A 21,251-nucleotide genomic window follows, 5' to 3' on the forward strand; every position below is an offset into this window, starting at 1 on the left:
GGTTCTGTCACATCCTAGAGGTAAGATAATGAGGAAGGAATACCAAGAATGAGTGTTTGGTGACAGGAAAAAAGATGAAGAGAATGGTGGATGTTAGTGACATTAGCATGGTGATGATGTTCTGTCACATCTTAGAGGTAAGATAATGAGGAAGGAATACCAAGAATGAGTGTTTGGTGACAGGAGAAAAGATGAAGAGAATGGTGGATGTTAGTGACATTAGCATGGTGATGATGTTCTGTCACATCCTAGAGGTAAGATAATGAGGAAGGAATACCAAGAATGAGTTTTTGGTGACAGGAGAAAAGATGAAGAGAGTGGTGGATGTTAGTGACATTAGCATGGTGATGATGTTCTGTCACATCTTAGAGGTAAGATAATGAGGAAGGAATACCAAGAATGAGTGTTTGGTGACAGGAGAAAAGATGAAGAGAATGGTGGATGTTAGTGACATTAGCATGGTGATGATGTTCTGTCACATCCTAGAGGTAAGATAATGAGGAAGGAATACCAAGAATGAGTTTTTGGTGACAGGAGAAAAGATGAAGAGAGTGGTGGATGTTAGTGACATTAGCATGGTGATGATGTTCTGTCACATCCTAGAGGTAAGATAATGAAGAAGGAATACAAGAATGAGTGTTTGGTGACAGGAATAAAGATGAAGAGAATGGTGGATGTTAGTGACATCAGCATGGTGATGATGTTCTGTCACATCCTAGAGGTAAGATAATGAGGAAGGAATACCAAGAATGAGTGTTTGGTGACAGTAGAAAAGATGAAGAGAATGGTGGATGTTAGTGACATTAGCATGGTGATGATGTTCTGTCACATCCTAGAGGTAAGATAATGAGGAAGGAATACCAAGAATGAGTGTTTGGTGACAGGAGAAAAGATGAAGAGAATGGTGGATGTTAGTGACATTAGCATGGTGATGATGTTCTGTCACATCCTAGAGGTAAGATAATGAGGAAGGAATACCAAGAATGAGTGTTTGGTGACAGTAGAAAAGATGAAGAGAATGGTGGATGTTAGTGACATTAGCATGGTGATGATGTTCTGTCACATCCTAGAGGTAAGATAATGAGGAAGGAATACCAAGAATGAGTGTTTGGTGACAGGAGAAAAGATGAAGAGAATGGTTGACATTAGTGACATTAGCATGGTGATGATGTTCTGTCACATCCTAGAGGTAAGATAATGAGGAAGGAATACCAAGAATGAGTGTTTGGTGACAGTAGAAAAGATGAAGAGAATGGTGGATGTTAGTGACATTAGCATGGTGATGATGTTCTGTCACATCCTAGAGGTAAGATAATGAGGAAGGAATACCAAGAATGAGTGTTTGGTGACAGGAGAAAAGATGAAGAGAATGGTTGACATTAGTGACATTAGCATGGTGATGATGTTCTGTCACATCCTAGAGGTAAGATAATGAGGAAGGAATACCAAGAATGAGTGTTTGGTGACAGTAGAAAAGATGAAGGGAATGGTGGATGTTAGTGACATTAGCATGGTGATGATGTTCTGTCACATCCTAGAGGTAAGATAATGAGGAAGGAATACCAAGAATGAGTGTTTGGTGACAGGAAAAAAGATGAAGAGAATGGTTGATATTAGTGACATTAGCATGGTGATGATGTTCTGTCACATCCTAGAGGTAAGATAATGAGGAAGGAATACCAAGAATGAGTGTTTGGTGACAGGAGAAAAGATGAAGAGAATGGTGGACATTAGTGACATTAGCATGGTGATGATGTTCTGTCACATCCTAGAGGTAAGATAATGAGGAAGGAATACCAAGAATGAGTGTTTGGTGACAGGAAAAAAGATGAAGAGAATGGTGGATGTTAGTGACATTAGCATGGTGATGATGTTCTGTCACATCTTAGAGGTAAGATAATGAGGAAGGAATACCAAGAATGAGTTTTTGGTGACAGGAAAAAAGATGAAGAGAATGGTGGATGTTAGTGACATTAGCATGGTGATGATGTTCTGTCACATCTTAGAGGTAAGATAATGAGGAAGGAATACCAAGAATGAGTGTTTGGTGACAGGAAAAAAGATGAAGAGAATGGTGGATGTTAGTGACATTAGCATGGTGATGATGTTCTGTCACATCCTAGAGGTAAGATAATGAGGAAGGAATACCAAGAATGAGTGTTTGGTGACAGGAATAAAGATGAAGAGAATGGTGGATGTTAGTGACATTAGCATGGTGATGATGTTCTGTCACATCTTAGAGGTAAGATAATGAGGAAGGAATACCAAGAATGAGTGTTTGGTGACAGGAAAAAAGATGAAGAGAATGGTGGATGTTAGTGACATTAGCATGGTGATGATGTTCTGTCACATCTTAGAGGTAAGATTATGAGGAATGAATACTAAAGAATGAGTGTTTGGTGACAGGAGAAAAGATGAAGAGAAAGGTGGATGTTAGTAAACTTCACTCAGTGCATGAGCTCATGCATGGATAGTAAATTTGAGAATGAAGGAATGTTTAACGTAAATGTCATGGACTCTATGAAGGAGGAGGGGTGGAGTCTTAGTGGTGGGACAGGGAGCGGGTAGATTTGATTACTTTAGACTTTACTTTATAAGCAACAATTGGAGATTTAGTCTTTAACTACTTATTATTCATAATCCATTCTGTTTCCTCCATTAGTCAACTATTCCTCAGGGTGTTGCCATAGCAGAATCCAAATATGAACTTCTGGTCAATTTTGCTGCAATCTGGGCATTTGCTGGTACATTGGAGGACACTCATAGGTCTGCTTTTAACTTTTGGTGGCGATCAGAGTGGGAAGAGCATGTCCAGTACCCTGAGATTGGTGAGGTGTTTGACTACTTTGTAGATGGAGAGACCCAGGAGTTTACCCACTGGAAGGAGGCAGTTCCCCCTTACAGTATGCCCCCTCACGAGGGCATTCCTCTGGATGCCTTTGTGCACACAGTCAGCAATGGGGTAAGAAAATGATGGTAGAGCAACATATTGAATCCAATTATTAAATACACAGACTGATCTGTAGTTAAGTTAACAGCATTTAAAACAATTACTACAAGTGTTCACTGTCTTAGCAAAAGTATTGATTATTTAGTGTTCAATGATAGATTAATTATGTGGTTTTAGTTTGAAATACCTATGTCAGTAATACTCTCATATCATTTGTAGTAACCATTAATATGTGACTGTTTTAACCAAACATAAGATGCATTGTAACTGTTTTAACCTACCATGAGATGCATAGTGACTGTTTTAACCGACCATGAGATGCATAGTGACTGTTTCAACCAATCATGAGTTGTATAGTGACTGTTTTAACCGACCATGAGATGCAAAGTGACTGTTTTAGCCAGTTAATAAATGATGGAAGTCCAGTAATAAGATTCATAGTGACTTTTTTAACGGACCATGAGATGCATTGTGACTGTTTTAACTGATCATAAGATGCATTGTGACTGTTTTAACCAGTTAATATATGATGGAAGTCCAGTAATAAGATTCATAGTGACTTTTTTAACCGACCATGAGATGCATTGTGACTGTTTTAGCCAATCATAAGATGCATTGTGACTGTTTTAACCAGTTAATATATGATGGAAGTCCAGTAAGAAGATTCATAGTGACTTTTTTAACCGACCATGAGATGCATTGTGACTGTTTTAACCAACCATGAGATGCATTGTGACTGTTTTAGCCAGTTAATAAATGATGGAAGTCCAGTAATAAGATTCATAGTGACTTTTTTAACCGACCATGATATGCATTGTGACTGTTTTAACCAATCATAAGATGCATTGTGACTGTTTTAACCAGTTAATAAATGATGGAAGTCCAGTAATAAGATGTATAGTGACTGTTTTAACTGATCATTAGATTCATAGTGACTGTTTTAACTGACCATTGACTGTTTTAACTGACCAGTGACTGTTTTAGCTGACCAGTGACTGTTTTAGCCGATGATAAGTTTCATAGTGACTATTTTATTCAGTTAATAAATGATGTGAGTCCAGTAATTAGATGTATAGTGACTGTTTCAACCAGTATTAAAGTGTATGATATTTTACTTCTCTTGTTATCAGCAAATTTCATACCTGCTCAGCATCCTCTCAGATGCTGGTAAACCAGTCCTTCTGGTAGGAGAGGCTGGCTGTGGTAAGACTGCTATTGTTAACGACAGAATCAGATCAGTTTGCTCTGGTGAAGTGGCAGAGGTCTTATCATTGACTGTTACCAGTAACAGGTAAAGGAAACTTAACACTCTACGTCATATATAGTTGATTATACGTATACCTGAGAGTGTTGCGGTCTTATCATTGACTGTTACCAGTAACAGGTAAAAGAAACTTAACACTCTACTTCATATATAGTTGATTATACATATACCTGAGAGTGTTGCAGTCTTATCATTGACTGTTACCAGTAACAGGTAAAAGAAACTTAACACTCTACGTCATATATAGTTGATTATACATATACCTGAGAGTGTTGCGGTCTTATCATTGACTGTTACCAGTAACAGGTAAAGGAAACTTAACACTCTACTTCATATACCTGAGAGTGTTGCGGTCTTATCATTGACTGTTACCAGTAACAGGTAAAAAACACTTAACACTCTTCTATATAGTTGATTATACATATACCTGAGATTGTTGCGGTCTTATCATTGACTGTTAACAGTAACCGGTAAAGGAAACTTAACACTCTACTTCATGTATAGTTGATTATACATATACCTGAAAGTGTTGCAGTCTTATCATCGACTGTTACCAGTAACAGGTAAAGGAAACTTAACACTCTACTTCATATACCTGAGAGTGTTGCAGTCTTATCATTGACTGTTACCAGTAACAGGTAAAGGAAACTTAACACTCTACGTCATATATAGTTGATTATACGTATACCTGAGAGTGTTGCGGTCTTATCATTGACTGTTACCAGTAACAGGTAAAGGAAACTTAACACTCTACTTCATATATAGTTGATTATACATATACCTGAGAGTGTTGCGGTCTTATCATTGACTGTTACTACTAACAGGTAAAGGAAACTTAACACTCTACTTCATATACCTGAGAGTGTTGCGGTCTTATCATTGACTGTTAACAGTAACCGGTAAAGGAAACTTAACACTATACTTCATATATAGTTGATTATACATATACCCTGAGAGTGTTGCGGTCTTGTGATTGACTGGTACCAGTAACAGGTAAAACACTTAACACTCTACTTCATATATAGTTGCATATATGTATACCTGAGAGTGTCTCTGCTGTGCTGTAGGAACTATGGCTACAGAACCTGTGATGCTCAGCTACAATAAAAGGTTCTTTCCATTCACCTTGTTTCAAGTGCAGCAGTGAGTCAGACTGAATAATACAATAATATGTTATGAATGTGAAGTAACTCTGAATTAACTGAAAGAGGATCTTTATTTATATGATCAGGTTCACAACCAGTAGAGTTCTCTGGCAGAGGCTAGAGGAGAGACTGGAATGGCGTCATGGGAGGACGTTTGTTCCAAGAGGAAACAAGAAACTGATGTGCCTGGTTGATGATTTAAATCTGGCTTACGTAAGTATCATGCACGTAAGGTCTCCATCTGGAAAAACAAAGGTTATTGCTGTTTTGTGAAGTATAAACAGATCTATTGATCTGATTGATACCATTGACAAACCATCTATGGATCCTAGTCTTAGATTCCTTGCAGAATGTGAAGGAATCCATGCGATGGTTTGTGTGTGACACTTGCTTGTAAATACTGGAACTCAATAGGTTCATGGGGGTATGTAAATCCACTGTATTGAATTCAAGAACCCTATCCAATGGTAAAAGGTAAAGGTCACATGAGGTCAACATGCATCAAAGTGTATAATACTTGTAATGTCATATGTTACTTACAGGTTGATCCAGGAGGCAGACAGAGTGCCTGTGAAATGGTCAGACAACATCTAGACAGTGGAGGAGTTTATGAGCCAGACACCTATAGGTTGAGAGAAATCAAGAATCTGACATATGTTGCCACTGTTAACCCCCATACCCCTGCTAGTGTACCACAGCTGAACCCTAGACTGCTCAGGCACTTTGCAGTGCTGGGAATACCTTATCTAAAGTAAGTCAAGAGTCACTTCTGCTTCAGTAAATAAAGTAATATATGTATACACTACCATCATGTTACCATTGTCAGTATGTATGAGGGAAGGATGTTATGTCTGATACAGTCAGTGCTTTGTTGGGAGCAAGGTAGTAATAGTTACTCATGATCTCAACTAAGCAACATCAGTATTGTCCAACACACAACATTACCAGAATGCAGATCTATCCTTGTATTTTAATTTTGTTGTATTATTCTCAGGTCCTCTGAAGTACACAGTATTGTTTGTGACACTCTTGCAATCCAACACAACATCACGAGAAAGCAGATCTATCCTTGTATTTTAAGTTTGTTGTCTTATTTCACAGGTCCTCTGAAGTGCACATTATTTTGATGTGTTATTTCACTGGTCCACTGACTGAAGTACACAGTATTATTTGTTGTCTTATTTCACAGGTCCTCTGAAGTAACAGTATTTTTTTGCAATATTTTACAGGTCCTCTGAAGTACATAGTATTGTCTGTTTTATTATTTCACTGGTCCTCTTAAGTACACAGTATTGTTTGTTGTCTTATTTCACAGGTCCTCTGAAGTAACAGTATTTTGTTGCAATATTTCACAGGTCCTCTGAAGTACATAGTATTGTCTGTTTTATTATTTCACTGGTCCTCTTAAGTACACAGTATTGTTTGTTGTCTTATTTCACAGGTCATCATAACTACACAGTATTGTGTGTTGTCTTATTTCACAGGTCCTCTGAAGTACACAGTATTGTTTGTTGTCTTAGTTCACAGGTCCTCTGAAGTAATAGTATTTCGTTGCATTATTTGACTGGTCCTCTTAAGGTACACAGTATTGTTTGTTTTCTTATTTTACTGGTCCTCTTAAGTACACAGTATTGTTTGATGTCTTATTTCACATCCTCTGAAGTACACAGTATTTTGTTGCATTATTTCACAGGTCCTCTTAAGTACACAGTATTGTTTGTTGTCTTATTTCATAAGTCCTCTGAAGTACATAGTATTTTGTTGTGTTATTCACTGGTCCTCTTAAGTACACAGTATTGTTTGTTGTCTTATTTCACAGGTCCTCTGAAGTACACAGTATTTTCACAACCCTGCTCAACACTCACTTCCTGACGCCTGCAACTACCTCATCTAATTCTGCTAAAGATAACAGGGTAAAGAACATAGTATATTGAATCATTATATTTATGAGCATAAAGAGGGCAGTATTTCCAATGCATTTTGTGTCACAAAAATATACTTTATGTATGAATTTTTGCAACATGCTCATTGGCTTAAGCAACTCTTCTCATGTTTTCAAAATGAGACTAATATGTCATCTTCTTCTATTCAACAATTCTAAGCATTCATTTGTGGAAGTGCTTAAATGTGCACTCAATCACTAATTGTTAACTTTCTGCACAAAACTTAAGATGCTTTATCTGCTTTAATTAAACTGCTGATCCACTGCAATGATCAGTTTAGTTCAATGTTATTTGTTTTCATAATCTGATTTCTGAAAGTTAAGCAGATTTGAAAAGATGAGTGCCTTTATATAGAGAATACCTACAAGTAGCGTACTGCTATGTAAAGAGTCTATTATCCATCGGTTACACTGATTGGAATATCTGTAAGTAGCCTACTGCTATGTAAAGAGTCTATTATCCATCGGTTACGCTGATTGGAATATCTGTAAGTAGCCTACTGCTATGTAAAGAGTCTATTATCCATCGCATACACTGATTGCTAGCATTTCTTTCATGTCCCTGAACAGAGACACTTTCTAAATGACAAGGAAGAGGAGAAACTTGGTGCTTTAATTTCGATGATAGTATCAGTAACGATTGAGGTTCAAGACCGAATGAGAACTATGTTCCTGCCTACAGCACAAAGATGTCATTATGTATTCACCTTAAGAGACATGAGACGAATGTATAGGTAAGTATTAAGTAGAGTGATATCTAAATATATATATATGTGAAGGCTATTAATACATAAAATGTACAGTAAGGCTATTAAAACATAAACTATATAGTAAGGCTATTAATACATAATCTATATAGTAAGGTTATTATTACATAAACTGTACAGTAAGGCTATTACTACATAAACTGTACAGTAAGGCTATTAAAACATATACTATATAGTATGGCTATTAACACATAATCTATATAGTAAGGCTATTAATACATAATCTATATAGTAAGGTTATTACTACATACACTGTATAGTAAGGCTATTACTACATAAACTCTATAGTAAGGATATCAATACATAAACTGTATAGCAAGGCTATTACTACATAAACTGTATAATAAGGCTATTAACTGTTTAGTCATGCAAAATGAAGTCACAGATATGTGGTCGATGTAGATGTTATATTAACCTTTGACATGAGTGCTTGGAGGTGGATCTTCTTTCTTACCACATTTGTAGCATTTTCTTTCTTTAAGATTGAGTAGTTCCATCTTGATTGGCTGATCCTAACAATTGTTCCAGCTCTCCAAGTCCTCTTCTAATACATTGTACTCATCAGTCAGAGGCAAAACAAAGTCTATATCTTTAATAATTATTTTACAGAAACATTTGTCTTTCATTAAAACCTGGGGCAACGTTGGAATCACTGTTAATGCTGTGGCGTCATGAGTGTGAATGGATTTATGGAGGCCGTCTGGTATCCCCAGTAGACTTTGAAAGATTCAATCTTACTTTTGTGACTGCAGCCAGAAAGGAATTCACCAGTGAAGAATTGGTGAGAACATTAAGGGATGTCTGTGTTGAATTATTATTTATTAATATTCTCATTAAAGATCTAACTGGTTAACTTTACTGGGTGCTGCTTTTATTAGTTTCTCATATTTAGAAAATGTTCTGTTGATTGTTTGCTCATAACTCTACCTTGAAAGGGTGCTGTGTTTACTAACAACTGTTTACATCTATTAGAGATAGTCTCAAGGCAGTAGGGAACAAAAACACATTTACATCGTGAAAATTAATAAAAATTCACTCATCAACATATTAACCTTATAGGTCTGAAGATAAAGCTCTTCTATGTAGACCAAAGTCATTTATTTAGTGTAACTATTGCTGCTAAAGTCTGGGAAGAGAGTTTCACACAAACAAAAAGGGTATTGATCTATATGGATCTATAAATGAGTGGTTGTTTTTTGAAGATGCAAAATGCATTTACAATCAATATATTGATTATTTCTGCAAACTTGAGATATTTGGTAAGTTTAAAAAAGGATCAAGTTACAACAAAGAGGAAAATGTCAATGGAAACATTCCAAAGTATACATCACACTAGAATATTATTAAATACTTCTCTTTCTGGTCGTCCATGATAGTTTGTGTTTTTGTCTTCTTGAAACAATGACATGTGCTTACTGCTTGCTGCATTAAATGGCAGATGTGAAGAACTAACATTTACAGTGTTCATTAAATGCATGTTTGCTGTTCATATTAATACATGAGAAATGTAGATTATTTACAAAGATGTTTAATACAATTTAGTCCTGTTACTAATACATTGTTTTATCTACTAATAATCTTTAAATTAACAATTTGATTAACTTTCCAGATGCCAGTTTTACTAACACCTGAAAGTATTGAACTTTTGGGTATGGATAAAAACAAAGTAGAAGCGATTATTAAATCATGGGTTTGTATTTTATGGTTTATACACTAGATAATTGTCTACCATTTGTATTTAATTCTCCTTTGAGAATATTTATAGATCATTGTCACTCTCATACTATAGCTATTATTGATTTATCCAGCCCATTGCATTTAAGTCTCCTGTCACTCTCATACTATAGCTATCATTGATTTATCCAGCCCATTGCATTTAAGTCTCCTATGTATCATTGTCACTCTCATACTATAGCTATCATTGATTTATCCAGCCCATTGCATTTAAGTCTCCTGTCACTCTCATACTATAGCTATCATTGATTTATCCAGCCCATTGCATTTAAGTCTCCTGTCACTCTCATACTATAGCTATCATTGATTTATCCAGCCCATTGCATTTAAGTCTCCTATGTATCATTGTCACTCTCATACTATAGCTATCATTGATTTATCCAGCCCATTGCATTTAAGTCTCCTATAGATCATTGTCACTCTCATACTAAAGCTATATTTGATTTATCCAGCCCATTGCATTTAAGTCTCCTATAGATCATTGTCACTCTCATACTAAAGCTATATTTGATTTATCCAGCCCATTGCATTTAAGTCTCCTGTCACTCTCATACTAAAGCTATATTTAATTTATCCAGCCCATTGCATTTAAGTCTCCTATAGATCATTGTCACTCTCATACTAAAGCTATATTTGATTTATCCAGCCCATTGCATTTAAGTCTCCTATAGATCATTGTCACTCTCATACTAAAGCTATATTTGATTTATCCAGCCCATTGCATTTAAGTCTCCTATGTATCATCGTCACTCTCATACTAAAGCTATCATTGACTTATCCAGCCCATTGCATTTAAGTCTCCTGTCACTCTCATACTATAGCTATCATTGATTTATCCAGCCCATTGCATTTAAGTCTCCTGTCACTCTCATACTATAGCTATCATTGATTTATCCAGCCCATTGCATTTAAGTCTCCTATGTATCATTGTCACTCTCATACTATAGCTATCATTGATTTATCCAGCCCATTGCATTTAAGTCTCCTGTCACTCTCATACTATAGCTATCATTGATTTATCCAGCCCATTGCATTTAAGTCTCCTGTCACTCTCATACTATAGCTATCATTGATTTATCCAGCCCATTGCATTTAAGTCTCCTATGTATCATTGTCACTCTCATACTATAGCTATCATTGATTTATCCAGCCCATTGCATTTAAGTCTCCTGTCACTCTCATACTAAAGCTATATTTGATTTATCCAGCCCATTGCATTTAAGTCTCCTATAGATCATTGTCACTCTCATACTAAAGCTATATTTGATTTATCCAGCCCATTGCATTTAAGTCTCCTGTCACTCTCATACTAAAGCTATCATTGATTTATCCAGCCCATTGCATTTAAGTCTCCTGTCACTCTCATACTAAAGCTATCATTGATTTATCCAGCCCATTGCATTTAAGTCTCCTATGTATCATTGTCACTCTCATACTAAAGCTATCATTGATTTATCCAGCCCATTGCATTTAAGTCTCCTATGTATCATTGTCACTCTCATACTAAAGCTATATTTGATTTATCCAGCCCATTGCATTTAAGTCTCCTATGTATCGTCACTCTCATACTAAAGCTATCATTGACTTATCCAGCCCATTGCATTTAAGTCTCCTGTCACTCTCATACTAAAGCTATCATTGATTTATCCAGCCCATTGTATTTAAGTCTCCTGTCACTCTCATACTAAAGCTATCATTGATTTATCCAGCCCATTGCATTTAAGTCTCCTATGTATCATTGTCACTCTCATACTAAAGCTGTCATTGATTTATCCAGCCCATTGCATTTAAGTCTCCTATGTATCATTGTCACTCTCATACTAAAGCTATATTTGATTTATCCAGCCCATTGCATTTAAGTCTCCTATGTATCGTCACTCTCATACTAAAGCTATCATTGACTTATCCAGCCCATTGCATTTAAGTCTCCTGTCACTCTCATACTAAAGCTATCATTGATTTATCCAGCCCATTGCATTTAAGTCTCCTGTCACTCTCATACTAAAGCTATCATTGATTTATCCAGCCCATTGCATTTAAGTCTCCTATGTATCATTGTCACTCTCATACTAAAGCTATATTTGATTTATCCAGCCCATTGCATTTAAGTCTCCTATGTATCGTCACTCTCATACTAAAGCTATCATTGACTTATCCAGCCCATTGCATTTAAGTCTCCTGTCACTCTCATACTAAAGCTATCATTGATTTATCCAGCCCATTGCATTTAAGTCTCCTATGTATCATTGTCACTCTCATACTAAAGCTATATTTGATTTATCCAGCCCATTGCATTTAAGTCTCCTATGTATCGTCACTCTCATACTAAAGCTATCATTGACTTATCCAGCCCATTGCATTTAAGTCTCCTGTCACTCTCATACTAAAGCTATCATTGATTTATCCAGCCCATTGCATTTAAGTCTCCTGTCACTCTCATACTAAAGCTATCATTGATTTATCCAGCCCATTGCATTTAAGTCTCCTATGTATCATTGTCACTCTCATACTAAAGCTATCATTGATTTATCCAGCCCATTGCATTTAAGTCTCCTATGTATCATTGTCACTCTCATACTAAAGCTATATTTGATTTATCCAGCCCATTGCATTTAAGTCTCCTATGTATCGTCACTCTCATACTAAAGCTATCATTGACTTATCCAGCCCATTGCATTTAAGTCTCCTGTCACTCTCATACTAAAGCTATCATTGATTTATCCAGCCCATTGTATTTAAGTCTCCTGTCACTCTCATACTAAAGCTATCATTGATTTATCCAGTCCATTGCATTTCAGTCTCCTATGTATCATTGTCACTCTCATACTAAAGCTATCATTGATTTATCCAGCCCATTGCATTTAAGTCTCCTATAGATCATTGTCACTCTCATACTAAAGCTATATTTGATTTATCCAGCCCATTGCATTTATGTCTCCTATGTATCGTCACTCTCATACTAAAGCTATCATTGACTTATCCAGCCCATTGCATTTAAGTCTCCTGTCACTCTCATACTAAAGCTATCATTGATTTATCCAGCCCATTGCATTTAAGTCTCCTGTCACTCTCATACTAAAGCTATCATTGATTTATCCAGCCCATTGCATTTAAGTCTCCTATGTATCATTGTCACTCTCATACTAAAGCTATCATTGATTTATCCAGCCCATTGCATTTAAGTCTCCTATGTATCATTGTCACTCTCATACTAAAGCTATCATTGACTTATCCAGCCCATTGTATTTAAGTCTCCTGTCACTCTCATACTAAAGCTATCATTGATTTATCCAGCCCATTGCATTTCAGTCTCCTATGTATCATTGTCACTCTCATACTAAAGCTATATTTGATTTATCCAGCCCATTGCATTTAAGTCTCCTATAGATCATTGTCACTCTCATACTAAAGCTATATTTGATTTATCCAGCCCATTGCATTTAAGTCTCCTATGTATCGTCACTCTCATACTAAAGCTATCATTGACTTATCCAGCCCATTGCATTTAAGTCTCCTGTCACTCTCATACTAAAGCTATCATTGATTTATCCAGCCCATTGCATTTAAGTCTCCTGTCACTCTCATACTAAAGCTATCATTGATTTATCCAGCCCATTGCATTTAAGTCTCATATGTATCATTGTCACTCTCATACTAAAGCTATCATTGATTTATCCAGCCCATTGCATTTAAGTCTCCTATGTATCATTGTCACTCTCATACTAAAGCTATATTTGATTTATCCAGCCCATTGCATTTAAGTCTCCTATGTATCGTCACTCTCATACTAAAGCTATCATTGACTTATCCAGCCCATTGCATTTAAGTCTCCTGTCACTCTCATACTAAAGCTATCATTGATTTATCCAGCCCATTGCATTTAAGTCTCCTGTCACTCTCATACTAAAGCTATCATTGATTTATCCAGCCCATTGCATTTAAGTCTCCTATGTATCATTGTCACTCTCATACTAAAGCTATCATTGATTTATCCAGCCCATTGCATTTAAGTCTCCTATGTATCATTGTCACTCTCATACTAAAGCTATATTTGATTTATCCAGCCCATTGCATTTAAGTCTCCTATGTATCGTCACTCTCATACTAAAGCTATCATTGACTTATCCAGCCCATTGCATTTAAGTCTCCTGTCACTCTCATACTAAAGCTATCATTGATTTATCCAGCCCATTGCATTTAAGTCTCCTGTCACTCTCATACTAAAGCTATCATTGATTTATCCAGCCCATTGCATTTAAGTCTCCTATGTATCATTGTCACTCTCATACTAAAGCTATTATTGATTTATCCAGCCCATTGCATTTAAGTCTCCTATGTATCATTGTCACTCTCATACTAAAGCTATTATTGATTTATCCAGCCCATTGCATTTAAGTCTCCTATGTATCATTGTCACTCTCATACTAAAGCTATTATTGATTTATCCAGCCCATTGCATTTAAGTCTCCTATGTATCATTGTCACACTCATAGTATAGCTATCATTGATTTATCCACCCCTGTTCTCTCCATCTTTTGTCAATACCTTTACTGTCTTCTAAATTAATCTCAAAAAGTGAAATTAATTTACTGGCTGGTGGTGTTGATACAATAGAAACTTGTTTCGATCATTTCATTTTCTTGCTCTTTTGTCCTCAGAAAGGCGCTAAGAACTTTTTGATTTGAACAAAATTTGTGTATGTGTATAGGAATATCTAATGTGGATGAAGTGAAATATGGGATTATCACTGAAACAAAAATCATTTTGTAACTTAGATCCATCCAAGAGTCTAGTTTTAAGATAAGGCTATTATATAATTAGCTTTTTATATGATAGTCAATAATGGATCCCTTATCCTGGTCTGATATGGTGTCTTTTATATGATAGTCAATAATGGATCCCTTATCCTGGTCTGATATGGTTTTACATGAACTTTGTAACATTTCAATCAACAATTGACTTGAAGTTGCTTATTTTCAGTCCCTTTTCATGAGATTTAATTGGAATTAATTTTCCACATTTTAAGTATTGTGTTGATTAGTATAGTCAAAACTCTAACATGGACTAACATGTTTATGAACTAATAACATTTGCAGCTAGAGAATTGTCTCCTATAAATGTATACAGCCAAGTCTAAATATTCTTCTGTAAAGGAAATAAGTCCATATAAGGTCAGCCTAAAGTTCTATGAATATTCATTGTTAGTATAATATTGCAGTATGCGCTATCATCATTCCTTCTTGTGTTCATTGTTGACTTGTTATTTTACATTCATATCAGCTCCCTCATGAACTTAAGGATAAGGCTCGTTTAGCAGAGACAGCTGTCAGAAATCAGGAAACGGTAATGCTCCAAGCACCACAACACAACATGCACTGGTTTATTGCACTACTATAGTTTATTGCATTTCTATAATCAGAAGTCAGGAAATGGTATGCTCCAAGCACCACAACACCACATGCACTGGTTTATTGCACTACTATAGTTTATTGCACTTCTATAATGAGAAGTCAGGAAATGGTATGCTCCAAGCACCACAACATCACATGCACTGGTTTATTGCACCACTATAGTTTATTGCACTTCTATAATCAGAAGTCAGGAAATGGTATGCTCCAAGCACCACAACATCACATGCACTGGTTTATTGCACCACTATAGTTTATTGCACTTCTATAATCAGAAGTCAGGAAATGGTATGCTCCAAGCACCACAACACCACATGCAATGTTTATTGCACAACATTAATTTGTCACAATTAGGAAACTTTCATCACCTTGCCTGATTAGTTATAATATTTCTTTAGTCTCTGATAACAGTTGATTTCATTTATATTAATTAATGAACTGCTAAGTTCCCCTCCACAGTAGTTATCTCCTCTCGAAGTACAATAAATTTATGATAAAGTCAGTTCTTTTATGGTATTGCGGGCCAATAATGAAGGTTGTAAAAGATTCGTTTTGATTTTTAGGTCCATGATTTACCAAAGTATTAACATACATGTCTGCACACGACCATTGCACTCTTGATATACATAGAGTACATGGTACTCTTGGCCACTCTCTTCATTTCATAGTGCTCTTCTGGTATACACACATTTCACTCTACCAATGAAAGTAACAATATCATAAATGACTGTCAATTTGTATTTTGCCTTTTTATACTAACCGTTCTATTAGCCAAACTCAATTGAGTAAATTTGCATGTTTGTAGTAATAGGACTAACTGTATCCATATGTATAACACCAAACTGTAAGTGACACCAGGTAGAGTGGTATTATTTCTATCTTAGCATATCTCTAACACCATGCTGTAAGTGACTCCAGGTAGAGTGGTATTATTTCTATGTCAGCATATCTCTAACACCATGCTGTAAGTGACACCAGGTAGAGTGGTATTATTTCTATGTCAGCATATCTCTAACACCATGCTGTAAGTGACACCAGGTAGAGTGGTATTATTTCTATGTCAGCATATCTCTAACACCATGCTGTAAGTGACACCAGGTAGAGTGGTATTATTTCTATGTCAGCATATCTCTAACACCATGCTGTAAGTGACACCAGGTATAGTGGTATTATTTCTATGTCAGCATATCTCTAACACCATGATGTAAGTGACACCGGGTAGAGTGGTATTATTTCTATGTCAGCATATCTCTAACACCATGCTGTAAGTGACACCGGGTATAGTGGTATTATTTCTATGTCAGCATATCTCTAACACCATGCTGTAAGTGACACCAGGTATAGTGGTATTATTTCTATGTCAGCATATCTCTAACACCATGCTGTAAGTGACACCAGGTATAGTGGTATTATTTCTATGTCAGCATATCTCTAACACCATGCTGTAAGTGACACCAGGTAGAATGGTATTATTTCTATGTCAGCATATCTCTAACACCATGCTGTAAGTGACACCAGGTATAGTGGTATTATTTCTATGTCAGCATATCTCTAACACCATGCTGTAAGTGACACCAGGTAGAGTGGTATTATTTCTATGTCAGCATATCTCTAACACCATGCTGTAAGTGACACCAGGTAGAGTGGTATTATTTCTATGTCAGCATATCTCTAACACCATGCTGTAAGTGACACCAGGTAGAGTGGTATTATTTCTATGTCAGCATATCTCTAACACCATGCTGTAAGTGACACCGGGTAGAGTGGTATTATTTCTATGTCAGCATATATATGTCTAACACCATGCTGTAAGTGACACCAGGTATAGTGGTATTATTTCTATGTCAGCATATCTCTAACACCATGATGTAAGTGACACCAGGTAGAGTGGTATTATTTCTATGTCAGCATATCTCTAACATCATGCTGTAAGTGACACCAGGTATAGTGGTATTATTTCTATGTCAGTATATCTCTAACACCATGCTGTAAGTGACACCAGGTAGAGTGGTATTATTTCTATGTCAGTATATCTCTAACACCATGCTGTAAGTTACACCAGGTATAGTGGTATTATTTCTATGTCAGCATATCTCTAACACCATGCTGTGACACCAGGTATAGTGGTATTATTTCTATGTCAGCATATCTTTAACAACATTTGGTTTGTCTTTATTTAGTACAGGTAAGGCACCTTGAATTTTTAATATCTCAAAATGGAGAACATGACATTTGTACCATCAGGGATATCTAGTACTGACAAATAAAGAATTTACTTTATCAATGACTTGATTGTATGAGACTTTTCAGTATGGAAGTGACCTTTGACCTTTCAGCTCCATCTGATAATAGACTCCAGCCAGCCACTTTTTAGTAACCTGGTACAACAGGACAGCGGCATAGTTACGGCAGGGGGCTACAAAACTGCGGTGGCATCAACGAGTAGCACTGTCGGTGAGGAGGATTTAACAGACCAATACCAACCATGTGAGGCGGTGGATAGGATCAAAGATCTGGTCAAGGATGCCCTGGATGAATACAATAAAGGACAGCCAAAGATAAACATATCCTTATATAAGGTATCATCAAACAATAAGTAATGATAGGGTGAGGGGAGAAGACAACAACAACAAAAGCTCTATTGGTACAATGTAGGGTTAGGGTTAGATCTGGATGAATACAATAAAGGACAGCCAAAGATAAACATATCATTATATAAGGTATCATCAAACAATAAGTAATGAGGGGGTGAGGGGAGAAGGAAAAAAAAAAACTCTGTTGGTACAATGTAGGGTTATGGTAAGATCTGGATGAATACAATAAAGGACAGCCAAAGATAAACATATCCTTATATAAGGTATCATAAAACAATAAGTAATGAGGGGGTGAGGGGAGAAGACAAAAAAAAAAAAAAAAACTCTATTTGTACAGTGTAGGGTTGTGGTTAGATCTGGATGAATACAATAAAGGACAGCCAAAGATAAACATATCATTATATAAGGTATCATCAAACAATAAGTAATGAGGGGGTGAGGGGAGAAGACAACAACAAATAAAACTCTGTCAGTACAAGGTAGGGTTAGGGTTAGATCTGGATGAATAAAATAAAGGACAGCCAAAGATAAACATATCATTATATAAGGTATCATCAAACAATAAGTAATGAGGGGGTGAGGGGAGAAGACAACAAATAAAACTCTATTGGTACAAGGTAGGGTTAGGGTTAGATCTGGATGAATACAATAAAGGACAGCCAAAGATAAACATATCCTTATATAAGGTATCATCAAACAATAACTAGTGAGGGGTGAGGGGAGAAGACAACACCAATGAAACTCTGTTGGTACAAGGGAGCATAAGATTCTCCATCAAATACCGTTGTTATTTTAGCATCTTTGTTGTTCTTTTTTAAGCTATTAATTCAAATGAAATGATACCACCTTGCAGACACTTTCTACACTCTACGGGTATCTTTGAGTAACCATGTGTTAATCTTCCATTGATTCTCTCTCAGTGTTGAATCATAACTTATATTAATTTCATTTTGTTCTTGTTGTCCTTTTCCTCAGGAGACCATTCAACATGTCTGTCGTCTGGCCAGGACCATTCAATCACCCCATGATGTGTCTCATATCCTTATCGTTGCCGAGGGTAACCCAGGCCTTGCCTCACTCCTGGCTCGCCTGGCTGCTAATCTCTGTGGGTTTAATGCCTATGACCTGAATTCTAGCCCAGCAAATGCTTCCAGACAATTTAAACTTGATCAGTTCAAAACAGACTTGGTGGCTGCCTACACAAAAGCCGGAGTTAGGGTTAGCAATGTTTCTATCTTCAAATTAGTTTAAAAGAATTAAAGCAGTCTGTGGAGCTACATATGGTTTCAGTATAAGTTACATATTTAATTATCATTCAATTTATAGTCATTTAAAACAAATTGTTATGCTATGTTCAGATGGTCTTTGTTGTTGTCACTAACATAGAATGTCACTGACAGTATCACTGTGGCATTGGTCTGCAACAACAATGATATCTCTGGATGTTGGGTCTGTAACAACAATGATATCTCTTATAGATGTTGCAGTAGGGATATCATTGATGCCATGGTCTGTAACAACAATGATATCTCTTTAGATGTTGCAGTAGGGATATCATTGATGCAATGGTCTGTAACAACAGTGATATCTCTTTAGATGTTGAAGTAGGGATATCATTGATGCAATGGTCTGTAACAACCGTGATATCTCTTTAGATGTTGCAGTAGGGATATCATTGATGCAATGGTCTGTAACAACAATGATATCTCTTTAGATGTTGCAGTAGGGATATCATTGATGCAATGGTCTGTAACAACAGTGATATCTCTTTAGATGTTGCAGTAGGGATATCATTGATGCAATGGTCTGTAACAACAGTGATATCTCTTTAGATGTTGCAGTAGGGATATCATTGATGCAATGGTCTGTAACAACAGTGATATCTCTTTAGATGTTGCAGTAGGGATATCATTGATGCAATGGTCTGTAACAACAGTGATATCTCTTTAGATGTTGCAGTAGGGATATCATTGATGCAATGGTCTGTAACAACAATGATATCTCTTTAGATGTTGCAGTAGGGATATCATTGATGCAATGGTCTGTAACAACAATGATATCTCTTTAGATGTTGCAGTAGGGATATCATTGATGCAATGGTCTGTAACAACAATGATATCTCTTTAGATGTTGAAGTAGGGATATCATGGATGCTATGGTCTGTAACAACAATAATATCTCTTTAGATGTTGAAGTAGGGATATCATTGATGCAATGGTCTGTAACAGCAATAATATCTCTCTAAATGTGTGACATTTCAGAGAGATTGTATAATGTATGAATATATCTTTTAATTATTCAGAGAGATTGTTTAATGTTTCAATATCTCTAATTATATATAGGGAGAGAAGATTGTATTTTTGTTGAATGAAGAGGAGTTGCAAGATATAGACTACTTAGTGTACATGGAAGAGTATGTAGTGACTGGTGCCATCAGTCACCTCTTTACACCCGAGGAGCAGACTACAGTCATAAATGCCATCAGGACTGAGGTGACCGCTGCTGGACTCACCTACACCAGAGAAACTGCTTGGGATTTCTTCCTCAAGTAAGATATCTTCTATTAAATCATCCAAGTAACCGTTGGTTATATCAAAAAGTAACAACAATACAGCAGTAGGCTATAACATTCTTTCAGACTTTATGGTGAAAAGATATTGTGTGATTTTTGCAAACATGGCAAGTTAGGTTCTCATCCAAAGTTGTAAGCTCTGAATGCTGGAGAACACTAACTCAAAAACTCACTAAAGATAATGTCTTCAAATTGAACCAAATATTTTATGAAAACATTGCATTCTTTTTTGTGATGTTTTTAAGTTGGCAGCATTTTGATAATATTCATGAGTAGATGGAACCATGGCCTATGAAAAACTTTTGGTGTTGATTATCTACACTTAAGAAGAAGACTGGTTAAATATGTGTAACTTTAGAGTAAGCTGATAAATAGCTTTATGCTATTGTTGTAAACCATGATGGGTGATTACTTTGCTAAAATGTACAAAATGCCACTCGAATAAATAACCAACAGCAGCTGAGCATTCTTTTAAGCAACTTACTGTTTATTTCCTGACCATGATCATTTCATTTTCAGAACCGTGAGGAATAATTTCCGAGTGATTTTGGTGTCTTCCTCCACTGGTGGTGACTTCCAGCAAAGGTGCACCCAGTATCCTTCACTGACAGAACATCTCAACTGTTTCTGGTTTCAACATTGGACTAGAGAGAACCTTGTTGATCATGCTATGTTCCACCTGAGAGGTATCAAACTACTGTCAATTGAATGGCAGATAAATACCTTTACTCTTGTCATTTAAAGCATCTTATTAAGACATTATACTTGACTTGTAGATGTGAAGACTATGTTTGTACTTGACATGAGTACCATTCTTGCATCTTATTAAGACATTATACTTGACTTGTAGATGTGTAGACTATATTTGTACTTGA

At 36.2% G+C, this 21,251-nt stretch overlaps 1 protein-coding gene across 1 annotated transcript in view; it reads left to right on the forward strand.

The window, feature by feature from the left end:
- LOC139977294 (uncharacterized) overlaps nucleotides 1-21,251 on the forward strand; it is a 152,880-nt gene that overhangs the window by 80,730 nt on the left and 50,899 nt on the right. Inside the window, exons 54-64 of the mRNA XM_071986581.1 lie at nucleotides 2,663-2,962; nucleotides 4,081-4,241; nucleotides 5,446-5,572; nucleotides 5,902-6,110; nucleotides 7,179-7,272; nucleotides 7,872-8,035; nucleotides 8,678-8,849; nucleotides 17,547-17,789; nucleotides 18,780-19,022; nucleotides 20,147-20,352; nucleotides 20,896-21,062. Coding sequence (XP_071842682.1) covers nucleotides 2,663-2,962; nucleotides 4,081-4,241; nucleotides 5,446-5,572; nucleotides 5,902-6,110; nucleotides 7,179-7,272; nucleotides 7,872-8,035; nucleotides 8,678-8,849; nucleotides 17,547-17,789; nucleotides 18,780-19,022; nucleotides 20,147-20,352; nucleotides 20,896-21,062 — 2,086 coding nt within the window. The remainder of the gene's footprint in view (nucleotides 1-2,662; nucleotides 2,963-4,080; nucleotides 4,242-5,445; nucleotides 5,573-5,901; nucleotides 6,111-7,178; nucleotides 7,273-7,871; nucleotides 8,036-8,677; nucleotides 8,850-17,546; nucleotides 17,790-18,779; nucleotides 19,023-20,146; nucleotides 20,353-20,895; nucleotides 21,063-21,251) is intronic.

The sequence above is a fragment of the Apostichopus japonicus genome, chromosome 12 (assembly GCF_037975245.1).
Source record: "Apostichopus japonicus isolate 1M-3 chromosome 12, ASM3797524v1, whole genome shotgun sequence".
Classification (NCBI taxonomy): Eukaryota; Metazoa; Echinodermata; class Holothuroidea; order Aspidochirotida; family Stichopodidae; genus Apostichopus; species Apostichopus japonicus.